The sequence below is a fragment of the Chlorocebus sabaeus genome, chromosome 26, assembly GCF_047675955.1.
Source record: "Chlorocebus sabaeus isolate Y175 chromosome 26, mChlSab1.0.hap1, whole genome shotgun sequence".
NCBI lineage: Eukaryota > Metazoa > Chordata > Mammalia > Primates > Cercopithecidae > Chlorocebus > Chlorocebus sabaeus.
This window is the reverse complement of record NC_132929.1, coordinates 31,253,836-31,275,787: the sequence shown is the minus strand read 5'-3', so window position 1 is coordinate 31,275,787 and position 21,952 is coordinate 31,253,836. Positions and strand designations below refer to the sequence as shown.

The window sequence follows — 21,952 nt, the reverse complement described above, 5'->3', positions numbered from 1 at the left end:
ATTGCTAATATCAGGACATGCTTTTTCTCAGAAATCTTCAGTGATGCCTTAATTTGTACCATGATGTAAATCTGTTTTATCTGTATTCTCCTTCAGCTTTCCCATAAACTCTTAATCTGAAATATTTTGCAGTAGTCCTGGCTGTTTCCTCACAATCCTGTGAATGCAACCATTGCATTTCTTACCTCTGTGCTTGTCTTCATGTTATTCTTTTCACTTGGAATGTTCTGTTCTCTTCCACCACCACCCCCATCTAAATCCAGTGGATTCTTCAAAAGCTAATTCAAAACCAGTTCCTGTAAATGGTTTTTACCTGATTAGTTTGAATTTATTTGTTTCCCTCTCCTCTGATATACAGTAGTATTTAAAGTTTGTATCACACAGTTTAGTATGTAATTATATACCATTGTTTATTTTTGTTTCATATCTTAAGTTTTATCTACAAATAGATAAGTTTCTCATGAACCTGTTTAGAATTTAATTCTGGGAAAGACCAGACTCCGTAAATTGGGCAGCTGCCCAGTGTTTTTTCCAAAAGTATTCATTAAATTATTTTCATGCTGGTTAAGTTAGGTTGGTCTTATTCAAGCAAGTGTTCAAGTCTAATAAGTAATATCTAGTGTAATGTTACTTCTGAGTGTTATTTTCATGCACTTATTCTGAGTTTCTCAAACTTTATCTTATAGCTATTTCTGCATTTGAAGTTCAGCCAATTTCCACTGAGGTCCATGAAGGTGGAGTTGCTCGATTTGCATGCAAGATTTCATCCAACCCTCCTGCAGTTATAACATGGGAGTTCAATCGGACAGCTCTACCTATAACTGTGGACAGGTAGATGTAGATTTTGTCTTTGGAGAAGATATGGGAGTAATGAAGACTTCATATGAGGTTATATAGGGAGAAACACCATTATAGGCCTCATTTTTATTTAGGCAGTAATAACTGATTGCTTAAGACATTTCAAACTTAGCCAGAGAATTAGATCATCAGTCTCTGGTACATGGGGCATGGTCCCTGGTTTAGATCAGAATTTAAATAGATTATCCTACTGCCTTGATCCTTTCCTCAACCATCTGTTCTAACCATGAGTATCCGGACTGCAGCCCAAGGTTTTAGGAAACCAAATGACACTCTTATTGCTGGGAAGGGCAGTGCTGGTGTAAGGGTCTTTCATGTATGCCCTGGTAGCTGCCCACTCCTGTCTCTGCCTTCCACTTCCCAACCCCCTCTTCGCTACAAATGCGCGCACGCGCACATGCACACATCTAGTGTTCTGAGGGTGGTTGGGATTTAAAAATCAAGAACTTGATAGCAACTCCAAAAAATTTGATTCCTGCCCTGCTCCTGAGTAGGCAGACATTTGCTAACATGGTAAAGCACTAAGATGGAATAAGTTATTCATGGAAGTGCTTTATTAAGAAACAAAAAAGAGCATATCTATATATGTCTTGGGCAATATGTGGATATTGATAGGTAAAAAATTCAGGAATTTGAAAAAAATTACACTAAACTCTGGGCCACCAGTTAGCTAAATCTATGCTAGAATGTCAAATGAGACTCTGTAAAATTCGACTGATAGATTGCACAAACCATGCCATGCTGGATTGTTTATGTTTTAGAGAGCTTTAGTGACCCAAATGAAAACGAGAATCAAGCTAAAGGTCTTTAAAGTATTGCTTCTAGCACTGTAAAAAGGTTGAGTGTATTAATTCCTATCACAGAATATGTTAAATAAAATATAAAATCTAGGCCCAGCACGGTGGCTCATGCCTGTAATTCCAGCACTTTGGGAGGCCGAGGTGGGCAGATGACTTGAGGTCAGAAATTCAAGACCAGCCTGGTCATCATAGTGAATCCCTGTCTCTACTAAAAATACAAAAATTAGCCGGGCATGGTGGCGTGCCTGTAATCCCAGCTACTTGGTAGGCTGAAGCAGGAGAATCGCTTGAACCCTGGAGACAGAGGTTCCAGTGAGCCGAGATCACGCCATTGCCCTCCAGCCAGGGCAACAAGAGCGAAACTCAATCTCAAAAATAGAATAGAATAGAATAAAATAAAATAAAATAATCTACAAGAAGTTTAGTTATCTTTCTCTCATAACAGGATAACCGCCTTACCAACAGGAGTATTGCAGATCTATGATGTCAGCCAAAGGGATTCTGGAAATTATCGTTGTGTTGCTGCCACCGTGGCCCACCGACGCAAAAGCATGGAGGCCTCGCTAACTGTGATTCCAGGTACCTACCATGCAGAGTGGCTTTTTCCATTTTTATGATGTCTTATTGGCACAGTTACTACTTTTTCTCCTCTGCTGTAATAATGTGCTATAAAGAAGAATTTCATTTAAATTATTATAATCTATTTGGAAAATGGTTATTTTCAGTTATTAAGCAACTCTTCTTTCATAGGCCAGTTTTCTATGTTATGTCAACGTCTTTAAGAAGTATTCAATCTTAAGAAAGATTAACAAATATTCAGTCTTTGGTATTCTATTCAATACCAAAATTCACTGATGCTCAGGTCCCTTATTGAAAATGGCATGGCATTTTCATTCACCTAAACACCCTCCTTTATACTTTAAATCATCTCTAGGTTACTTATAATACCTAATAATGTAAATTCTGTATAAATCATTGTTATATTGTATTTTAAAATGTGTATGTTTTTATTTTTTATTTAAAAAAATATTTTCGACCTGGAGTTGGTTGAATTTACAGATGTACAACCCGCAGATACTGAGGGCTGGCTGTATTTCACTTTTGTTTTAAAAGGTGTAAAATACAGAAGGCACAAAAAAGAGAATAACAGTCATCCATTTCTACCAGAATTGCCTATTGTGGAAAAAGATATGTTTGTTTCTAGTTGTATTATTTTGCTTGTCATTTAAAGAAATACCATAATTTGCATTTGTAAAAATGATACTTGCCTTTTATAAAAAGTAATGTTTATGAAAATAGAAAATATAAAACTTCTATATTAAACAATTTTTTAAAACATAAAAATGAAAGTTAAAAAATATCCTCAGTCTTAATGCAAAAATTATCATTGTTAATATTAAGCGAACACAATTTTATGTATTTTACCATACATTAATATAGGTAGAAGGGAAACTAGAGAGATGTGTATAAAGAAATAGATATTTCCTTAAAATGCAATAGATGATAGTTTTTATTTTAAAGGTTAAGTTTATTTAAATGTAGTGGAAGAAGACCTGGACTGAAAACATTGGTGAACTTCACATAAGTGTTTACTCTTCACAAGAGATGCTGGTTTCTAACAGATCCTTTAAGGCTGTAAAAGAAGAAATTTTGAAAAACATTAAGAGGCTGAAGTTATGTATTTAATGCTATGCTTTAGTTTTAGGTAAATAAATTTTAGATAATTATATAAATAAGTGAATGCTTGAACCTCAATTAAAAGTAATGATATGGAAAATAACCTAAATGTCCATCACCTGATGGATAAATAAAATGTGTTCTATCTATACAATGATATATATTGCTCAATAAAAAGGAATGAAGTACTTATACATGTAACAACATGGGCGAACCTTGAAAACATTATGCTAAGTGAAAAGAAGCCATTCACAAAAGACCATGTAATATATAGTTCCATTTATATGAAATGTCTAGAATAGGCAAATCCAGAGAGACTAAAAGTAGATTAGTAGTTACTAGGCTGTGGAGAGAAGAAGAGATTGGGAGTGACTGCTAATGGGTTTGGGATTGTTTTGGAGAGTGATAAAAATGTTCTAAAATTAATTGTGGTAGTTGTACAACTCTGAAAACTCTAAAAACCACTAAATTATATACTTCAAATGGATGAATTGTATCGTATGTGAGTTATATCTCAGTAAAGTTATTTAAAAAAAGAAAAGTGAGTGATAAGAATAAATGTCCTACTAATTTCACTTATTATATCTTATTTATAATTTATTTTTGTATTCTGTCTTTTCCTCCCCAAAGCTAAGGAGTCTAAATCCTTCCACACACCAACAATTATAGCAGGTCCACAGAACATAACAGCGTCTCTTCATCAGACTGTAGTTTTGGAATGCATGGCCACAGGAAATCCCAAACCAATCATTTCTTGGAGCCGCCTTGGTAAGACTTCTCAGGAAAAACAAAACAAAAAGTCTTTTCCTTAAATTTTGTTCATTCTAATGAAATTTGTAAGATGTTTATTTTATATACAAAAACACACGTTTGGCTATTGAATGTCTTAATTTTTTGCCTTTTCAGTGTATAGAGAAAAGGTCTTAACATAGATAATTTTATACTTAATTTTATACTCTCCATGATTGATTGCTTGGATAGTGGTCTTTTGACATAATTTCAGATTATCTGTTACATTGTTTTAACTGAAGTATTCTCCTTGAAATAGATCACAAATCCATTGATGTCTTTAATACTCGGGTACTTGGAAATGGTAATCTCATGATATCTGATGTCAGGCTACAACATGCTGGAGTATATGTTTGTCGGGCCACTACCCCTGGCACACGCAACTTTACAGTTGCTATGGCAACTTTAACTGTATTAGGTATGTTCCTTTCATTCTGCAATCAGGGGAATCTTACATTTTAACATTTGCCATTTTATCTCATTCATAGCTTACCTCTTTCTTGAGCTTTGTAGCATTGATATGAAGTATTGTAATCCAATGATGAATTTCAGGAAAAAAATAAATATGTTAAAGTATAACTGTAGAATCATTCTGAGGTCACTGTTCTGTTTACGTGCATACCATTATGTTTCTTCTTCTTTAAGCTTCCGTTCTATCTCCATCACACCTACACACGTATCCATGTACCTATTTGCCAATTTAAAAATTTAATCTCTTGATTATAGCCACTTGCACTGCATTCGCAAGTGGCAATATATTGTTCTTAGTTAAGAAGGACGATAGGTACATATATTTTAAATGTGTCTATATAGATGCTCTGAATAGGGAAATCATGGAGAAAGTGAACACTGAGCAGTGCCGAGAAAAGGCGCCTGGAGTGATGTATGAAGATGTAGATAGGAGCTCAGCATGTCAGCCATCTTCAGGAATGGGACTTGTTTCATTTACTGTTTTCTTCCTTGACTCTTTACATCATTCCTATTAGGATCACAGAAATATTTCATTTTTTTCTTCAAAAATAGCTCCTCCTTCATTTGTTGAATGGCCAGAAAGTTTAACAAGGCCTCGAGCTGGCACTGCTCGATTTGTGTGTCAGGCAGAAGGAATCCCCTCTCCCAAGATGTCATGGTTGAAAAATGGAAGGAAGATACATTCAAATGGTAGAATTAAAATGTACAACAGGTAGGCTGTGTCACTTTGCTACCATTTTATATATGACATAATGGCTTTAGTAATTTTTATGTGAAATGGTTATAATTATATCAAATACCTAAATTATCTTGATAGTTATTAACAAAATGAAACTAAACTAAGAAATTAAGATTTATAACATTAGCATGTCATACATGTGCTATGCTAAATACTCATGAGTATTTTATACATGGATCATGAAAGTGGTAGGTGATAATAAAATGAATGTTACACAGTTCCCCAAACTCCAGGGTTCTTGTGTTGTTAAGCCACTAGTTAAGTTACCACAAGAAAGCATATTAGCTCTTTGGGGTCTTAGTTCCTTCTTCCAAACAATGAGAAAATTAGAAGAAATAATTCTCTAATAATTTCTCCATAGTTAATGATTTTAAGAATTCATTTTTATTAGCATAAATACGAATTATTGTAACATTCTAATTTGTGTTGAACAAAAACATTTTTGTTGACCTATATTTTATGTGCACGTTATAATATTCTGTAAATTAGATGCTATTCAAGTAATATAAATTCTTAATAAGAGCCACATTTTAAAAAATAAGTTGTTACCTAAAGCAAAGAGCATTTGAATATCACAAATTCTAATGCAGACTCAAAAATGAGTAATTTTAAGTAATTAATGTAGAATATTTTTCACTGAAATAGATTACATAGTTTTTTTTGGTAGGTCAGTAACTTTTATCATCTGAAATGAGACTATATAAGCCAGGCATGGTGACTCTTGCCAGTAATCCCAGTGCTTTGGGAGGCCAAGGTGGGAAAATCACTTGAGCCCAGGAGTTTTAAGACCAACCTGGGCAACATAGTGAGACCTTGTCTCTACACAAAAATTACAAAAAAATTAAAAATTACACATGCCCGGAGTCCCAGCTACTCGGGAGGATGAGGCAAGAGGGCAAAAGGATTATTTGAGCCCAGGAGTTTGGGGCTTGCAGTGAGCTGTGATTGTGACCCTGCACTTCAGTCTGGTTTACAGAGTGAGACCCCATCTCTTTAAAACAACAACAACAAAAAAGAAAATGACAAAAACAAAAACACACCAAAAAGTCTTCAGGATTCCACATAGTTGCTGCAGGGTTCTACAAATGCTTGATTTTAATTTGAATTTTAAAATACAATAAAATAAGGGTATATTTAGCAATAGCTAAACTTTAGTTTGAATTCATTCTTAGAATTTTTCATGGAAATAATTTTTTTTCTTTCCCCAGTAAATTGGTAATTAACCAGATTATTCCTGAAGATGATGCTATTTATCAGTGCATGGCTGAGAATAGCCAAGGATCTATTTTATCTAGAGCCAGACTGACGGTAGTGATGTCAGAAGACAGACCCAGTGCTCCATATAATGTACATGCTGAAACCATGTCAAGCTCAGCCATTCTTTTAGCTTGGGAGAGGCCACTTTATAATTCAGACAAAGTCATCGCCTATTCTGTACATTACATGAAAGCAGAAGGTAAGTAATATTAGGAGTGCTTATTTTTAAGTACTCCTTGCTATCAAGGATTTGTTTTCAGTATGAATAATGCCTTACATAATCCACAAAATATTTTTGAAATTCTGTGGCATTTATCTTCTTTAATAAAATAATCTATCATCTTTGTATTTATTGTTTTCTAAATTTGATGTTGTTGTGTACTTTGTATGTGTAAGTATAGTTTAAGATTTTTCTGTTTAGAAACAGTTACCAGCTAATACAAAGCATCACTGCCTGCTTAGAAATTACAAAGTAGTATACTTATGAATTTCATTCCAGACAAGGCATAAATTCCTTAACTGAGACTTAATATTCCAATTTAAGTATTCAGTTACATTAGTCACAGTGGTGTAACTTGAGTAAAATAATAAACTACGTATATCTTTTATTATTTTTAAGGGAGAAAGTAAACATTGTCAAATTCCCCATATTTTTGATTTTGTATATTTTAAATATTTTGTGTATTATGAATGTTTTCTGAAATCACATAGAACCCTCTGAAAATTGAACAGAACATTCTTCACTCCTATCTCATCATAGAAAATTAGAAATCAAATGTGTCTTAAAATTTTTATTCAGAATTATTGGTTCTATTGTGGAGATTTAAAAATTTTTCTTATATTTTACTTTCAGCGAATACCTTAGAGGAAAAAGAGAAACTACTGATAAATCCTAGAAATTTCTCTATTGATTTTTCATAGAAACCATGGTAAAGGCTTAGAAATTTCAGTTCTATACTTAAACAGCTTAGCTTTTATGGAATATACGTTAAAAACAAATTCAAACACCTAAGGATGGGGATATAATAAAATTATCCATAGAAACAGGTGGTTTGTTGTTGCTGCTGCTATTTGTTTTTTGTACTTTGAAGTAGGGTTTTGAAAAGGAATATTTTGAATGTAAATCAGGGGTCATGGAAGCAAGAAGAATGAAAGTCTGATAACTGAGCATGCTGGAGTATGTTAATTCCCTTTTTAGTGATTTATGAAGGTAAAAGGAATGCTGGTTTTGGTGGGGACCACTCTTGTTCCCTATTATGGTTGTTTCATTAGAGCCTCCACATGCGGCTCAGTGGTCTATTCAGGAACGGAACAAGGCTTTTTAATTCGAACTCAAGGACCTTGTTTGGTAGGTCAGAAATCGTACTATGCAGCTCCTAATTAACAAGCCATTAGCCAGTCTGTTGTGAAATGCCTGTAATCTTGTCTAATTAAAATGCTATCAAGTTAATTCAGAAATGTGGGAAAACTTAATACTGGAATTTGCCTTCTGTTTTGTTTGTAAATCCAGTGTGGGGAGAAGGGACTCCGTCTTTAGAGAGATTTGATTAAGTTGACATGCGTTTACTGTGAATTGTTAGCAAAGCACAGTGGCTGCCAATGCTCTTGTTCCACTTTACAGGTTTGCTCTGTAGGAATTAAATCCTACAAAGACAAATCCTCTTCTATACCTTGCCATGCATATTTGATTAAGAGTTGCTGAGACTTTTTTTCTCTTAAAAAAAAAAAAAACAAAAAAAAAAACCCACTGTGGGAGAAAGCATTTTGAGGCACATTCTGTGACTCCCAGTTTTTTTGCCCTCAGTATTATAAATAAAAGAACAACTTATGTCAGTCAAATTTAATAGAATCTCGAGGGGCAAAATGAGATCTTTTGCAGGACAACTTTTGGTTTGGTTTGTTTTTCTAAAGAGTGGAGCCATTACATTCCCTACTGTCTCTCCATTTATGTTTAAAAGAAAAAAAAAAATGCCACGAGTTGAAGCAAATCAAGTTTATACTGTTATGGATTACAATATTCTGTTGTGTTAAGCTCTGTTATGTTACTACTGTACATTGTCTCTGCTGTGGGTTTTGACTAGATGGTAAATAAAGTTTAGAGAAGATGAATTCTTTTCAGTTTGATTTATTCAGGAAAAAAGTCCTCTAGAAATTTGTAGCAAAATATGGTTACTTTTAGAAAATAGAGACCTTCCTGTTGACATTTTGTAAAGGGGCACGAGAGAGATTGAGATTACACCCAAGGACCAGTGTTTCACAGTGCAGGCAAATGGTCTTGTTTATTTTATTTTGAGTATCTGTCATTTTAAAACATGGATTCTTTAATTTAGGTTTAAATAATGAAGAGTATCAAGTAGTCATCGGAAATGACACAACTCATTATATTATTGATGACTTAGAGCCTGCCAGCAATTATACTTTCTACATTGTAGCGTATATGCCAATGGGAGCCAGCCAGATGTCGGACCACGTGACACAGAATACTCTAGAGGATGGTAAGAAAACATGATTCTAGATCATTTCATTATGAATGTTCGTATGTTTTGTCAATTTCAGTGAATAAATGTGTTTTAAAGAGAATATATTCTTTTTGGTTAAAAAACAGGTATGTTAAATTTGCCATTCAAAATCTTATTCTTCCTTTTTGCCGGTAGCATGGTAAGGATAAAGAGCACTTTCAGAATATAAAATTCAATAATAAAATTCTTACATTCGCATTGTGTTTCTTCAAAGGTTCCTAGTTTAACTTGTAAATATGTTGCAAACTTTTTTGTACTGAATAGAACAAAACGTGAGTTTTTCCAGGCATGAATAACTGTAATGACCGTTACTTATTGAGTGTATGTAGTGACTGAGGGCCAAAGGTACTGGACTTCTAAAACTTGGACTTTATACAACTTATCGCCTGTCAAAAAATTCTTAGCACTTAGTACCTGTTGATTAAATACAGTATGCTTATACTCCTTAAGGGGGAAAATGTTACTTGTTCAACTTGTTTCCTAACCACGGGTTGAAAATTGAGTTGTAGTTCTTTTAGGGAACAGCAGACCTTCATATTATTCTTATAATGGTGGGAAATTTCATCCATTAAGATAGCCCTAGAGAACTGATTCTCCTCCTCTCAGTCTTTATATCATATTGTAAAAGGAGGGATCTGTCTTTCCAGAGTCTCTAGAAGACCTTTTTTAGTACCCTGCAATGTGAAAGGGAATTATTTAATATATGCTTAATCATACTGTTCTCCCTTAGCAAATGTTTTATCCTCAAGCAATGATCTGCTCTTAGTTTTTAAAATGTTTTTGTATACATAATCCCCAAATCTCCTTTTTGTTCATTTAGTCCCAGATCTCTTATTATATCTTTATAATGCCACTTATTTGGGTATTTATAAAATCAGACTTAGACTAAATGAAAAAAGATTCACTTGTGTGGATACTGAATCCAAATTTTAGTTTTCATTTAAGAGCCTATTCCACTTTAGAGTGAGCTGCAGTATATATGACATCTCTAGTTACCTGGTTACTATTAACCTTTGTTATGCATGTCTAAGGTGAAAAGCAGGCTAATAAAGATAGACCTTTTTTTTTTTTTTGGTTTGTGAGGTCTGTTCTCCCTCTATATCCTTGAAGAAAGTGAGTCTTAGTATAGCAGGGAAACACTGTAAAAGGAGCTATTATTATTTTCTTCATTTTGTGTCTGAAGAAACCTAGACACAGAGAAGTTAATTTGACCAAGATCACAGAGTCATACATGGTAGAACAAGGATTCAGACACAGAGAAGCTAATTCTAGAACCCATCTGAACTCTTAGTATTAGACCACCTGTCACTGTATTTGACTCATTTTCCTGAAATGCCAGTTTTATTAAAATGTTTGGAGGAAAAACTTTTTATATTAAACAACATATGTTGTAAATAGGAATACAAAATTCACATTAATTTTTAAGATGCAACTCTTACACTTCAAAATATGATTTGCTTGGTTTTAACTGTAGAATCCTAGGCTTCCCCACCCTTGTATACTTCACTCTCCCTTGTTTCAAAGCCCCTTTGGTGGAATTATTTGAGAAGTATTCTCATATTTTGTATGAATATCAAACATTCTCATATTCGTTCCAAATAGCAACAAAACAGTCACAACCACAGTGAAGAATATCTTATATTCTTTGTTCCACACACTTAACCCTCCCTCGTTATTTTTTCTTCTTTTTTCTGATTTATACTCTGTTTCTCTGAAAACCTCTGCTAGGGCTGAAAGTGTCTCTTCTTTATGATATGTCGCTAATTAAGAGAATGCAGTTACTGGTGTGCTAGGTGGCAATTCAATTCTAAGTATTCATAAACAACCTGTTTTCTTCTATGACTAGTTCCCCTGAGACCTCCTGAAATTAGTTTGACAAGTCGAAGTCCCACTGATATTCTCATCTCCTGGCTGCCAATCCCTGCCAAATATCGGCGGGGCCAAGTGGTGCTGTATCGCTTGTCTTTCCGCCTAAGTACTGAGAATTCCATCCAAGTTCTGGAGCTCCCGGGGTCCACGCATGAGTACCTTTTGGAAGGCCTGAAACCTGACAGTGTCTACCTGGTTCGGATTACTGCTGCCACCAGAGTGGGGCTGGGAGAGTCATCAGTATGGACGTCACATAGGACGCCCAAAGCTACAAGCGTGAAAGGTGAATTTCTGAAGACTGTTGAGAAAAGATAATACAGTATTTTTACTTTTGAATCAAGTTTTTCTTCTCGAAATTATGTTTATATTTTTTAAATTTTGTTTTATAAATAAAAATATTCCGTAGGTGATGGACTTAATTGAACAAAATTAAACTTTTTATTAAGTGGTTACTTTTGCATAGAGTTTATTTGTGTGTAAACTTTTGGGTTACGCTGTTAGTTTGCTTAGCAAATCTCTCGTGGACAGATCAGTACAAATCAAACTGAGTTTCCAAAGTAAGCTATTCGTAGAAGCCTAATTAATATTATTGCCATATATTTTTAAAATCCTTAGTTCAATAGGAAGACTATAGGACTGCAAAATTCTAGACTCTTCTGTCTTACTAATGTGGAATGTAACATGACTGGTTTTCTTGTTAATTGACTGACAAGAGTGCCTGTTCTCTATATCACAGAGGAGTAATGGATGGCCAAAATTAGAAAGTATTTATTGCCCCTTTGAAAAAAAATTAAATATGTAGATATCATTATTTAGATATCTTGGTCTTTTTAAGATAGTATTTTATATGTTTTAAATTTTGATCTCAAAGTTTAATATTATTGTGAAATTTGGAAAGTTAGGTTACGGTATAATTATTAGATTGAACCTTTTGGTAATTGTTTGCTTAAAACTGAGAGAACTACCCTATTCTGTGTCTTTATGTGAATGTTGGGTTGTTTATACATACATTTTCTGATGAATTTTACTAGCCCCTAAGTCTCCAGAGTTGCATTTGGAGCCTCTGAACTGTACCACCATTTCTGTGAGGTGGCAGCAAGATGTAGAGGACACGGCTGCTATTCAGGGCTACAAGCTGTACTACAAGGAAGAAGGGCAGCAGGAGAATGGGCCCATTTTCTTGGATACCAAGGACCTACTCTATACTCTCAGTGGCTTAGGTGAGTGAGTTTGTACTGTGCTTTTCCCTTTTTCCTTCCTCTCTGACCAACTGGGAAAAAAGTTATTGGGTAGAAAGCAGGAGAACTGACTTAATGGTACAAAGAAAAGAATTGATTTTACTATGTCAGTGTGTATATGCTACTGCCGAAGCCAGTGATTGGTCTTTGACTTACCATTGTGAGTCCAGTGGCAAAATATCAGGCAGCCATTGTATCTTTCTATCTTTGTCCAGCTCTGTAAATCTGCTTTTCTTTGTGGAGTTCACTTCTGGTAGATTGAGTTCCTGATCAATTATTGTGAGTGTGTGGTGGATGTAGAATAGGAATTAGAACAGGGATATTACCAAATAATATTCACTGGTTAAGTTTCAATTAAAATGTGCCTGAGAGTGCTATATAATTGCTATATAATTATGAATTAGGTATAAAATAACTGAATATTTATATAGCTGTAACCCAGGAACACTGGGAAAAAGCACTTAACTTTGTGATTGAGTTCATCAGTGTTCCGAAAGACATAATTTTATTCCCTAGTCTTCCTATCTTTGTAGAGTGAAAGGAATTTCATGATGTAAGCATGTTTAGTAGAAAGTAATGTGTATCCAAAATGAATACATGGGCCGGGCATGGTGGCTCATGCGTGTAATCCCAGCACTCTGGGAGGCCAGTATGGGTGGATCTCTTGAGGTCGGGAGTTCAAGACCAGCCTGGCCAACATGGTGAAACCCCGTCTCTACTAAAAAAATACAAGAATTAGCTGAGCATGGTGGCACGCGCCTGTAATTCCAGCTACTTGGGAGGCTGGGGCAGAATAGCTTGAACCTGGTGAGAGCTTGAAATGAGCCAAGATCACACCACTACACTCCAGCCTGGGTGACAGTGCGAGACTCTGTCTCAAAAAAAAAAAAAAAAAAACCCATGGATATAAACTGATAAAAACTCATCAAGATATAAAGTGTACACTTAGCTATTTGTTGCTCATAAGTAGATTTTTACCCTTAAGTACAAAGCAGTCCCTTTAATTGTGATGACCAACCTGCTAAATACATACTGAATTGTTACACCTTCTGGACATATTAGGATTTTACAAAGCACTCTGGCTTTTCCTTTCACAGACTGCCCTGTGAAGGGGAGGGGAGGTAGGCTCAGCAGTCCAACTGTGGGCTTCTCCATGTCCTTCCCTGGCCTCATGGTAGCACAGGCTGTGAAAGCAGCGTTGGATTTGAGTCTCTGCACAGTAAGAAGCAGTGGTGGGAGACTGTTTTCAGATGCAGGGACACAGAACTTCATCCTGTGGTTCTATGCAGTTTTCCAGATGGTATTTTGCTTATAATCTCATTATGTTGGTTTTTAATTTAATCTGCATTTGGTTAAATAAGTTTCACTATTAATCTCTGTCACACAGTTTTTTCTTTTCTTTTTTTTTCTTTCGTGTGTGTGTGTGTGTGTGTGTGTGTGTGTGTGTGTGTGACGGAGTTTCACTCTTGTTGCCCAGGCTGAAGTGCAATGGCACGATATCAGCTCACCGCAACCTCTACTTCCAGGTTCAAGCGATTCTCCTGCCTCAGCCTCCCAAGTAGCTGGGATTACAGGCATGTACCATCACGCCCAGCTAATTTTGTATTTTTAGTAGAGACGGGATTTCTCCATGTTGGTCAGGCCGGTCTTGAACTCCCAACCTCAGTGATCCACCCACCTCAGCCTCCCAAACTGTTGGGATTACAGGCGTGAGCCACCATGTCCAGCCTGTCACACAGTTTTATAAATGATGAGGAGAAATTACTTATGTTCCACCTTCCTTATGCCATTGATACTGAGATGACATTAGCCCAAACTACTGCCACTGAAGCCAGCAACATTTATTCCTAGTTATGGCTTCTCAGTATTCTGTCCCTTTCCCTGCATATTATTGATTCAAGAAAATTTTGCTTAGTTATTATGTAAGAAACATGATTTGGGACAATTGTTGGTGAAGAATCATAGATCAAGCTTACTACTTCTCATTTTCTGTTAAAGAAAATATGAATATAGCCGGGCGCGGTGGCTCAAGCCTGTAATCCCAGCACTTTGGGAGGCCGAGACGGGCGGATCACGAGGTCAGGAGATCGAGACCATCCTGGCTACCACAGTGAAACTCCGTCTCTATTAAAAAATACAAAAAAACTAGCCGGGCGAGGTGGTGGGTGCCTGTAGTCCCAGCTACTCGGGAGGCTGAGGCAGGAGAATGGCGGGAATCCGGGAGGCGGAGCTTGCAGTGAGCTGAGATCCGGCCACTGCACCCCAGCCTGGGTGACAGAGCGAGACTCCGTCTCAAAAAAAAAAAAAAAAAAAAAAAAAAAAGAAAATATGAATATATAGAAGATACAAAAAAATACATTCTTAGCACGCTCTTTTTATACATCACAGGGAGCTTATTCTCAATAGGTGACTAATTTACTAGAAAAAAAATTGGGTTGTGAAAAGTTTAGAGAGACATTTTATTAAAACTTTGGCCATTCTTCAAAATTTTCTACAGATACATACATACATATATATACACACATACAATGCATGTATGTATTTATTTATTTATAATGAGGAAGACCCATTGATCTTTGTTGAACTTTTTAAATCATCTCTGAACTATGGTCAACTTTCAAAACTTTTATTTTCTCTTATGTTTTAAAATTAAATCATATATTACTGCCCTTGTTTTTATGTTGTGAAATCCACTGTGTATGCTATTTGAGGCAAATCCGTTTAAAATCACTTCTAATGCATCAACTGGGAAATTATTTTGTCAGTATGCTATGTCTATTAAAATAGCTGCGTGTTTCCTGACTGTGGAATTAGATTGAGTGGTTGGACTGATTGCAGTTCAGGGTAACAGAGACCTCTCGCAGCTGTAGAGACGAAACTTGTTAGACAGCAGGTTCTGCACCCCGGGAGCTACCAAGTCAAGGCTGGAATGGCTGACTGGCAGAGATGCAGTTGTGTTTTCAAGCATTGTGCAGCTGTTGACTGGATCACCTTTAAGGTGCCTTTTAATCTTGAGACCCCTGTGGTCTAGTCTTACTTTCCTAGAAAGTCAGTGTTGGGGCCTTGCCAAACTTATAGCAGTCAAATACGTTTAACTCACTAAGCAGGCAAGTGTTAGCAGCTATCCTTTCCTTACTTTTGAATATTGGGAGGGGAGTATGTTCTGTTAACTGGACAACTGACCATCTGTGACCATTTTTAGTGAGAGCATCTGGCGGTAGCTGCCTGTTTAACAGAGAGTGATGTGTCTGGGGGGCATTAGGTTAAGGGAATCCTATCTGTGTCTTGCATGGTGAATACTTGCTTTCACTGAGCTTTTGCACATTAAAGATACTCTCACTGGAGCTAGATTTGCTAAGTAGGCCTGGAAATGAAATTTAAATGCTGCTTTTTGCTGATTCAATGTCAATTTGAGTAACAAACTAGTGTCTCAAAATTTCGTTTTCATACTAATCCCCTTTCTGATGCCTTTATACACATCTTTTTATTTTTACTTGTGATAATTAAGTTTTCAGTTTAAAAAATATATTATAGGGACATACTCTTCTTGGTAATAAACACAGTTCTTTGTTTCTGGAAGAAAGAAAAAGGTGAATGAACTTATATATTTCAATTCATTTAACAAGCATTTTCAAATATTTTTCTGAGACATTGTAGTACTACATAAAAAGGTGTGACAGATGTAATCTCTGCTTAAAACGAAATATTAAACAAAAGACATTTAATTGAGTGATTTTTCCAATATCGGCACAAATTTCTAGTGAACTAAATTTAATTATACTTAGCCACGAAAGTTATTTTAGAACTTTTTACTCTAAAACCTCAAAGCTCACTTCCCTAGATGTAGAGTTTTTTTAAAGTAGCTAAAAAGATTATTGTGTCTTTCATAGTATAATATAAATATTGGCAGAGTGATGGAAATACTTTGATGTTAGCTTGTTTGATTTTGATGACTTAAAATGTAGTTTGATTTTAATTAGAACTGGTTTACTTTAGGGTGGGGTTGGAAAAAAGCATTAGACTTGGGATTTAATATATTTGTGTGATTTGTTCTAAGTGGTGGTTTGAGACTTTGTATCTTTGTGGTGATTAATTTCACTTAGATTTTTTTCCCCTAGGCACTTTCAGTGTTTAGCTCGGTGGTAAGTAGGATTTTTAAATACTTGTTACATTCATCACACAATAAACTGAAGCAAAATTACTAACATACTTGTGTTCCCTGATAATTGATTGAAATAATTTGTTCCTCTTTTTTCATCTGTTTATTTCAGAAATTGGCTTTAAATTCTGAAGTTAGCTTATAATTACAAAGGAACTGTTTTCACAAGCTGTCAACTGTCCTGAATTATTAAGTCTTTATATGAAAGAATGAAAGGGGGCAGATTTTTAGGTAGTACTGTTGTTAGATTAACATTTAGGACACTGATGTTAGATCATCTTTAGCTTTTATTTTGCCAAAGAACTTGAGCTTGTTCATTATTTAATTTTACAGTAAGCATGATTAGTGTGAGCATGAGATTTCACACCAATTATAAATGAATAATTAAAATAATAAACTATACACTACACCATTTTATTTATTTATTTGAGGCGTAGTCTCACTTGTCAGCCAGCCTGAAGTGCAGTGGTGCCATCTCGGCTTAAAGCAACCTCCACTTCCCAGGCTCAGGCAATCCTCCCACCTCAGCTGGGTCCTGAGTGGCTGGGACCATAAGTGTGCGCCACCATGCCGGGCTAATTTTTGGTATTTTTGGTAGAGACGGGGTTTCGTTCTGTTGCCCAGGCTGGTCTTGAGCTCCTGGGCTCAAGCCATACACCTACCTCAGCCTCCCAAAGTGCCGGGATTGTAGGCATGAGCTACCACGCCCAGCCTTACTCATTCTGTCAAACAGTCACAAAATAAATTTATTTAACTGAACTCAGTAAACTTCTTTAAAGGAATACTTTTGGAAACTACCTGCCTTGTAGACTAGAAAACTAACTTGACAAAAGTGTGAGTACAAATTATACAAAAGAGAACATTTAAAAACTATTGTATTTCACTTTCTTCACTATGAAATATTTTTAAGTTACCCTTTCTTTTGTTGTGTTTAACATATTATTATGCCAAAATATGTTGAAACTTCAACATAGACTTTTTTCTTAATTTGCCAATAAAGCAGAAATTTTTGAATATTTCATTCTCTGCAGTATCTTAAAGTATCAAATATGATTGATACTCAACTCAAATTTTAGAACTTAATATTTGAAAAATTCAGAAACCAATACTTCAAAAGAAATGAAGTATTTGCTTCTAAAAAAAACCTACTAAAAATACTATTATATTAAGATAGTAAAAAAGAAAAGATTTTTCATTTGCCAGTTTGCAGCTACCTCTAATTAAAAATTAAGTGTTTACAGATTGATGAAACTGTAAGAGCTATGTAAGAATTACAGTGCATTATCTGGTTATTTTTGTTCCTAAATTATTTGTGTTAAATGAAAGGTCACCTGCCATTGTAAAATACTTTGGGTGTTCTCTGGATGCATTAGAGGTATATCTCTTCCTTACATTTGGAAAGTATTGCCCAGATTGTAAGTCTCAAATCTTCTGGGAAACTCTTGTGACTCTAAATGGTGTCTGTCATTCCCATAGTACATCATTTACAATGTTCTATTATAGAAATCACATGACACTGACAGTAAAAGAAAAACATCAGTCAAATAAGTTCCTTGTCTGTTGCCTGGATTTGACTTCAAATTTCACAACTTATTAACAAATTAAATCCTAGCTGTTCACCTAATCTTTTAGGTAGGGATAATGATATTGATTTTAGAATGTTAGGGAGATTAAGTGAAATAATGCATATAAAAGTTCGCATAGTGCCTGGGAAAATTGCATTATAAGTTCTCAACACATGTTAGTTGTTTTTGTTGTTAAAATTATTATCCTCCCAGGAGAGCAGTGTATTGAAAAATTGAGCCTGTATTTTAAAAATTGTGTCTGTATGTTTTAAAAATATTTTTTGAAGTAATTTACCATGATCACTAGATTTGAAAGCTAATGCATCTTGAGCTTTAAAATGTATATGGATTACCCACAGATCTTGTTAAAACACAGATTCTAATATTCAGTAGGTTTGGGTGCAGCCTGAAATTCTTGCATTTCTGCCCACTTTGAGAAATAAAGATCTATACCAGGAGTAAGCAAACTTTTTCTGTAATGGGACAGACTGTAAATATTTTAGGCTTTATGGGTGTTATGGACCCAATGTTTGTGTCTTCCCAAAATGTATATGTTAAAGCCTTCACCCTAAATGTGACTCTGGTTGAATATAGAGCCTGTGGAAAGATAGATGATGAAGGTTAAATGGGGTCATAAGAGTGAGGTTCTAATCCAGTAAGGCTGATGCCCTTATAAAAAGAAGAAGAGATGCCAGAGCATGCTCTCTACCATGTGAGGATGTAGCAAAAGCCCAGTCACCTGCGAGCCAGGAAGAAAGCCCTCACCAGAAACTGAATCCTGCCAGAGTGTGGTGTTGGACTTCCCAGCCTCTAGAACTGAGAGAAAACAAATTTCAGTTGTTTCAACCACTCAGTCTGTGCATTTTGTTATGACAGCCTGAGCAAGACTGATACAGTGGACCATGTAGTGTCTTTCACAGGTATTCAGCTCTGCTGCTGCAGCGCAGAAGCAGCCTTGAAAAATACAAAATGCATGTGTGTGGTTATGCTCCAATAAAACTTCATTTGTGGACACCGAAGTATGAATTTCGTATAATTTTGACTTGTCACAAAATAGTATTCTTCAAAAACTTTTGTTCAGGCTGGGTACAGTGAAATACAATCTCATGTCTATAATCCCAGCACTCTGGGAGGCCGATGTGGGTAGATCACTTGAAGTCAGGAGTTCAAGACTGGCCAACGTGGCATAACCCCGTCTCTACTAAAAATACAAAAATTAGCCAGGGGTGGTGGTGCATGCCTATAATCCCAGCTACTCAGGAGACTGAAGCAGGAGAATCGCTTCAGCCTGGAAGCCAGGGGTTGCAGTGAACCAAGATTCTGCCACTGCACTCCAGCCTGGGTGACAGAGCAAGACTTTGTGTCAAATAATAATAATAATAATAATAATAGAAAAAGAAAAAAATTTTTAACCACTGAAAAATTAAAAAAACAAAACAAAACCTTTTTAGCTGACCGGTATATCAAGGGCACCAGGCCACATTACTAGAATTTGGAAGTTCTAGATTTAGACTGTGTATAGTTCTTGCTTCTCAAAGTGCAGTCCCAGGACCAGCAGCATAATCTGGGAGTTTATTGAAATGCCGAATTTCAGGCCTCCCCTCTGCCTATTGTTTTAACACGTAAGGGTAAGGAATTTCGACATTAGGTTTATGCCTTTCTTGTTAAGCCAGTTCTGAAACTGTGTTAAAGTGTTTTAATTTCTCCATCCTTTTATGTGAGTTAGCTCTCAGGAGGCATCCAGTCACAAATCTAACAACATGTTCTGTTCCCAGAAGAAGACCTAATTATTCTTGATTTGGTGCATCTCATTTTAGGCAACTGTGATTCTGCTAAATTAATTAGGTTTTGTGGTTTTAGATGAACAAGAAAATAAATATAGCCATGGAGTCCATAAATCCATAACATAAACTGTTATTTGAATCCACAGGGTAAAGCCAGGAGTGTTTAGTAGTAATTCAAGAAGAGAATGTTTTCTAACCCATTCAGCTACTGTCATTGAGCTTTTCAATGTGTGCTTTTTTTGTTGTTTTTTGGCAAGCAGAGTCTTGCTCAGTCATGCAGGCTGGAGTTCAGTGGCGCCATCTCTTCTGCCTCAAGGGGTACAACCTCCATCTCACGGGGTTCAAATGATTCTTGTTCCTCAGCCTCCCAAATAGCTGGGATTATAGGCGCCTGCCACCACACCCGGTTAATTTTTTGTATTTTTGGTAGAGACAGGGTTTCACCATGTTGCCCAGGGTGGTCTTGAACTCCTGAGCTCAGGCAATCTGCGCACCTCAGCCTCCCAAAGTGCTAGGATTATGGGTGTGAGTCACCGCACCTGGCCTCAGTGTACTCTTAATACTACTGTACTGTTTTCAAAGCCCTCCATAGCAGTGTTAAGTACAGTGTTTTATGGAACCCAGTAGGTCTAAGATGAAGAAGCTCCTATGCTTTCTTGGTGGTTCTCTTGCTAGGCGGGTTGTGACATAGTAGCTCCTTGCTCTTGAAAATCAGAGGATGAACTAAATTTAGAAATTTCTGGTAACAAGCTTCAGTTACCACTAAATTAATTGCAAAATTGAAAGCATCCTCCCAACAGTTTTAACTTCTGTGATACTTCAGCTAACTCCTCATGAAGACATTGTCTAGGAGATAGTGTCAGTTAGAAATGCAAAATTTCTGCCAGGTATGGTGGCTCACACCTATAATCCCAGCGCTTTGAGAGGCTGAGGTAGGAGAATTGTCTGAATCAAGGATTTTGAGACCAGCCTGGGCAAGATGGTGAAACTCTGTCTCTACAAAAAATCAAAAAGTTCGCTGGGCATGGTGGTACATACCTATGATCCCAGCTACAGGAGGCTGAGGTGGGAGAATCACTTGAGTCCAGGAGGTTGAGGTAGCAGTGAGCCGTTTGCACCACTGCACTCCAGCCAAGGGAGGTAGGGCCTGTGAGACCCTGTGTCCAAAAAAAAAAAAAAAAAAAAAAAAAAAACATTATTTCTAAATTTAGTTTAGAACTTTACATATGTATATATAAATATATAAAGCTGCTTAGTTTAAAAACAGGTTGTTATCTGTACCAATTTAATTACCGTTATCTTGTTTTATAAATTTTTATATTACAGTTTATTCATCTTGGCCAGGTGCAGTGGCTCATGCCTGTAATCCCAGCACTTTGGGAGGTCGAGGTGGGTGGATCACCTGAGGTCAGGAGTTCAAGACCAGCCTGGCTAACATGGTGAAACCCTGTCTCTACTAAAAAATAACAAAAATTAACTGGGCATTGTGGCAGACACCTGTAATCCCAGCTGTCCGGAAGGCTAGGGCAGGAGAATCACTTGAACCCGGGAGGTGGAGGTTGCAGTGAGCCGAGATCGCACCATTGCACACCAGCCTGGGCAACAAGAGCGGAACTCTGTCTCAAAAAACAAAAACAAAAACACCTCTCACCCCCGCCAAAAAAAACAAACAAACAACCAAAAAACTCTACACAAATGTTTCGCTTTATTCACAGTTGCCAAAACCTGAAAACAACCTAAATGTCCTTCAACAGGTGAGCAGATAAACTGCAGTACATCCGTACAGTTGGAATACTCCTCAGCAGTAAAAAGCAGCAAACTATATTGCTGCTTGCAACAGTTCATTGATGAATATCAATGTCATTATGCTGAGTGAAAGAGGCCAGCCTTAAAAGGATACATTCTTTATGACTTCATTGGTATGACACTCTTGAAAAGTGAAAACTGGGGCCAGGCGTCGTGGCTCACACCTGTAATCCCAGCACTTTGGGAGGCCGAGGCGGGTGGATCACCTGAGGTCAGGAGTTCGAAACCAGTCTGACCAACATGGTGAAACGCTGTCTCTACTAAAAATATAAAAATTAGCCAGACGTAGTGGCTGGCACCTGTAATCCCAGCTGCTCGGGAGGTTGAGGCAGGAGAATCACTTGAACCCGGGAGGCAGAGGTTGCAGTGAGCTGAGATTGCGCCACTGTACTCTAGCCTGGGCAACAAGAGTGAAACTTTG

The 21,952-nt window shown here is 36.4% G+C and overlaps 1 protein-coding gene across 1 annotated transcript in view; it reads left to right on the top strand.

Moving 5' to 3' along the window:
- PRTG (protogenin) overlaps positions 1 to 21,952 on the top strand; it is a 131,438-nt gene that overhangs the window by 59,432 nt on the left and 50,054 nt on the right. The window contains exons 3-11 of the mRNA XM_038010009.2: positions 687 to 831; positions 2,104 to 2,237; positions 3,966 to 4,103; positions 4,384 to 4,542; positions 5,148 to 5,307; positions 6,543 to 6,790; positions 8,922 to 9,086; positions 10,957 to 11,262; positions 12,011 to 12,199. Of these exons, the coding sequence (XP_037865937.1) occupies positions 687 to 831; positions 2,104 to 2,237; positions 3,966 to 4,103; positions 4,384 to 4,542; positions 5,148 to 5,307; positions 6,543 to 6,790; positions 8,922 to 9,086; positions 10,957 to 11,262; positions 12,011 to 12,199 (1,644 nt within the window). The remainder of the gene's footprint in view (positions 1 to 686; positions 832 to 2,103; positions 2,238 to 3,965; positions 4,104 to 4,383; positions 4,543 to 5,147; positions 5,308 to 6,542; positions 6,791 to 8,921; positions 9,087 to 10,956; positions 11,263 to 12,010; positions 12,200 to 21,952) is intronic.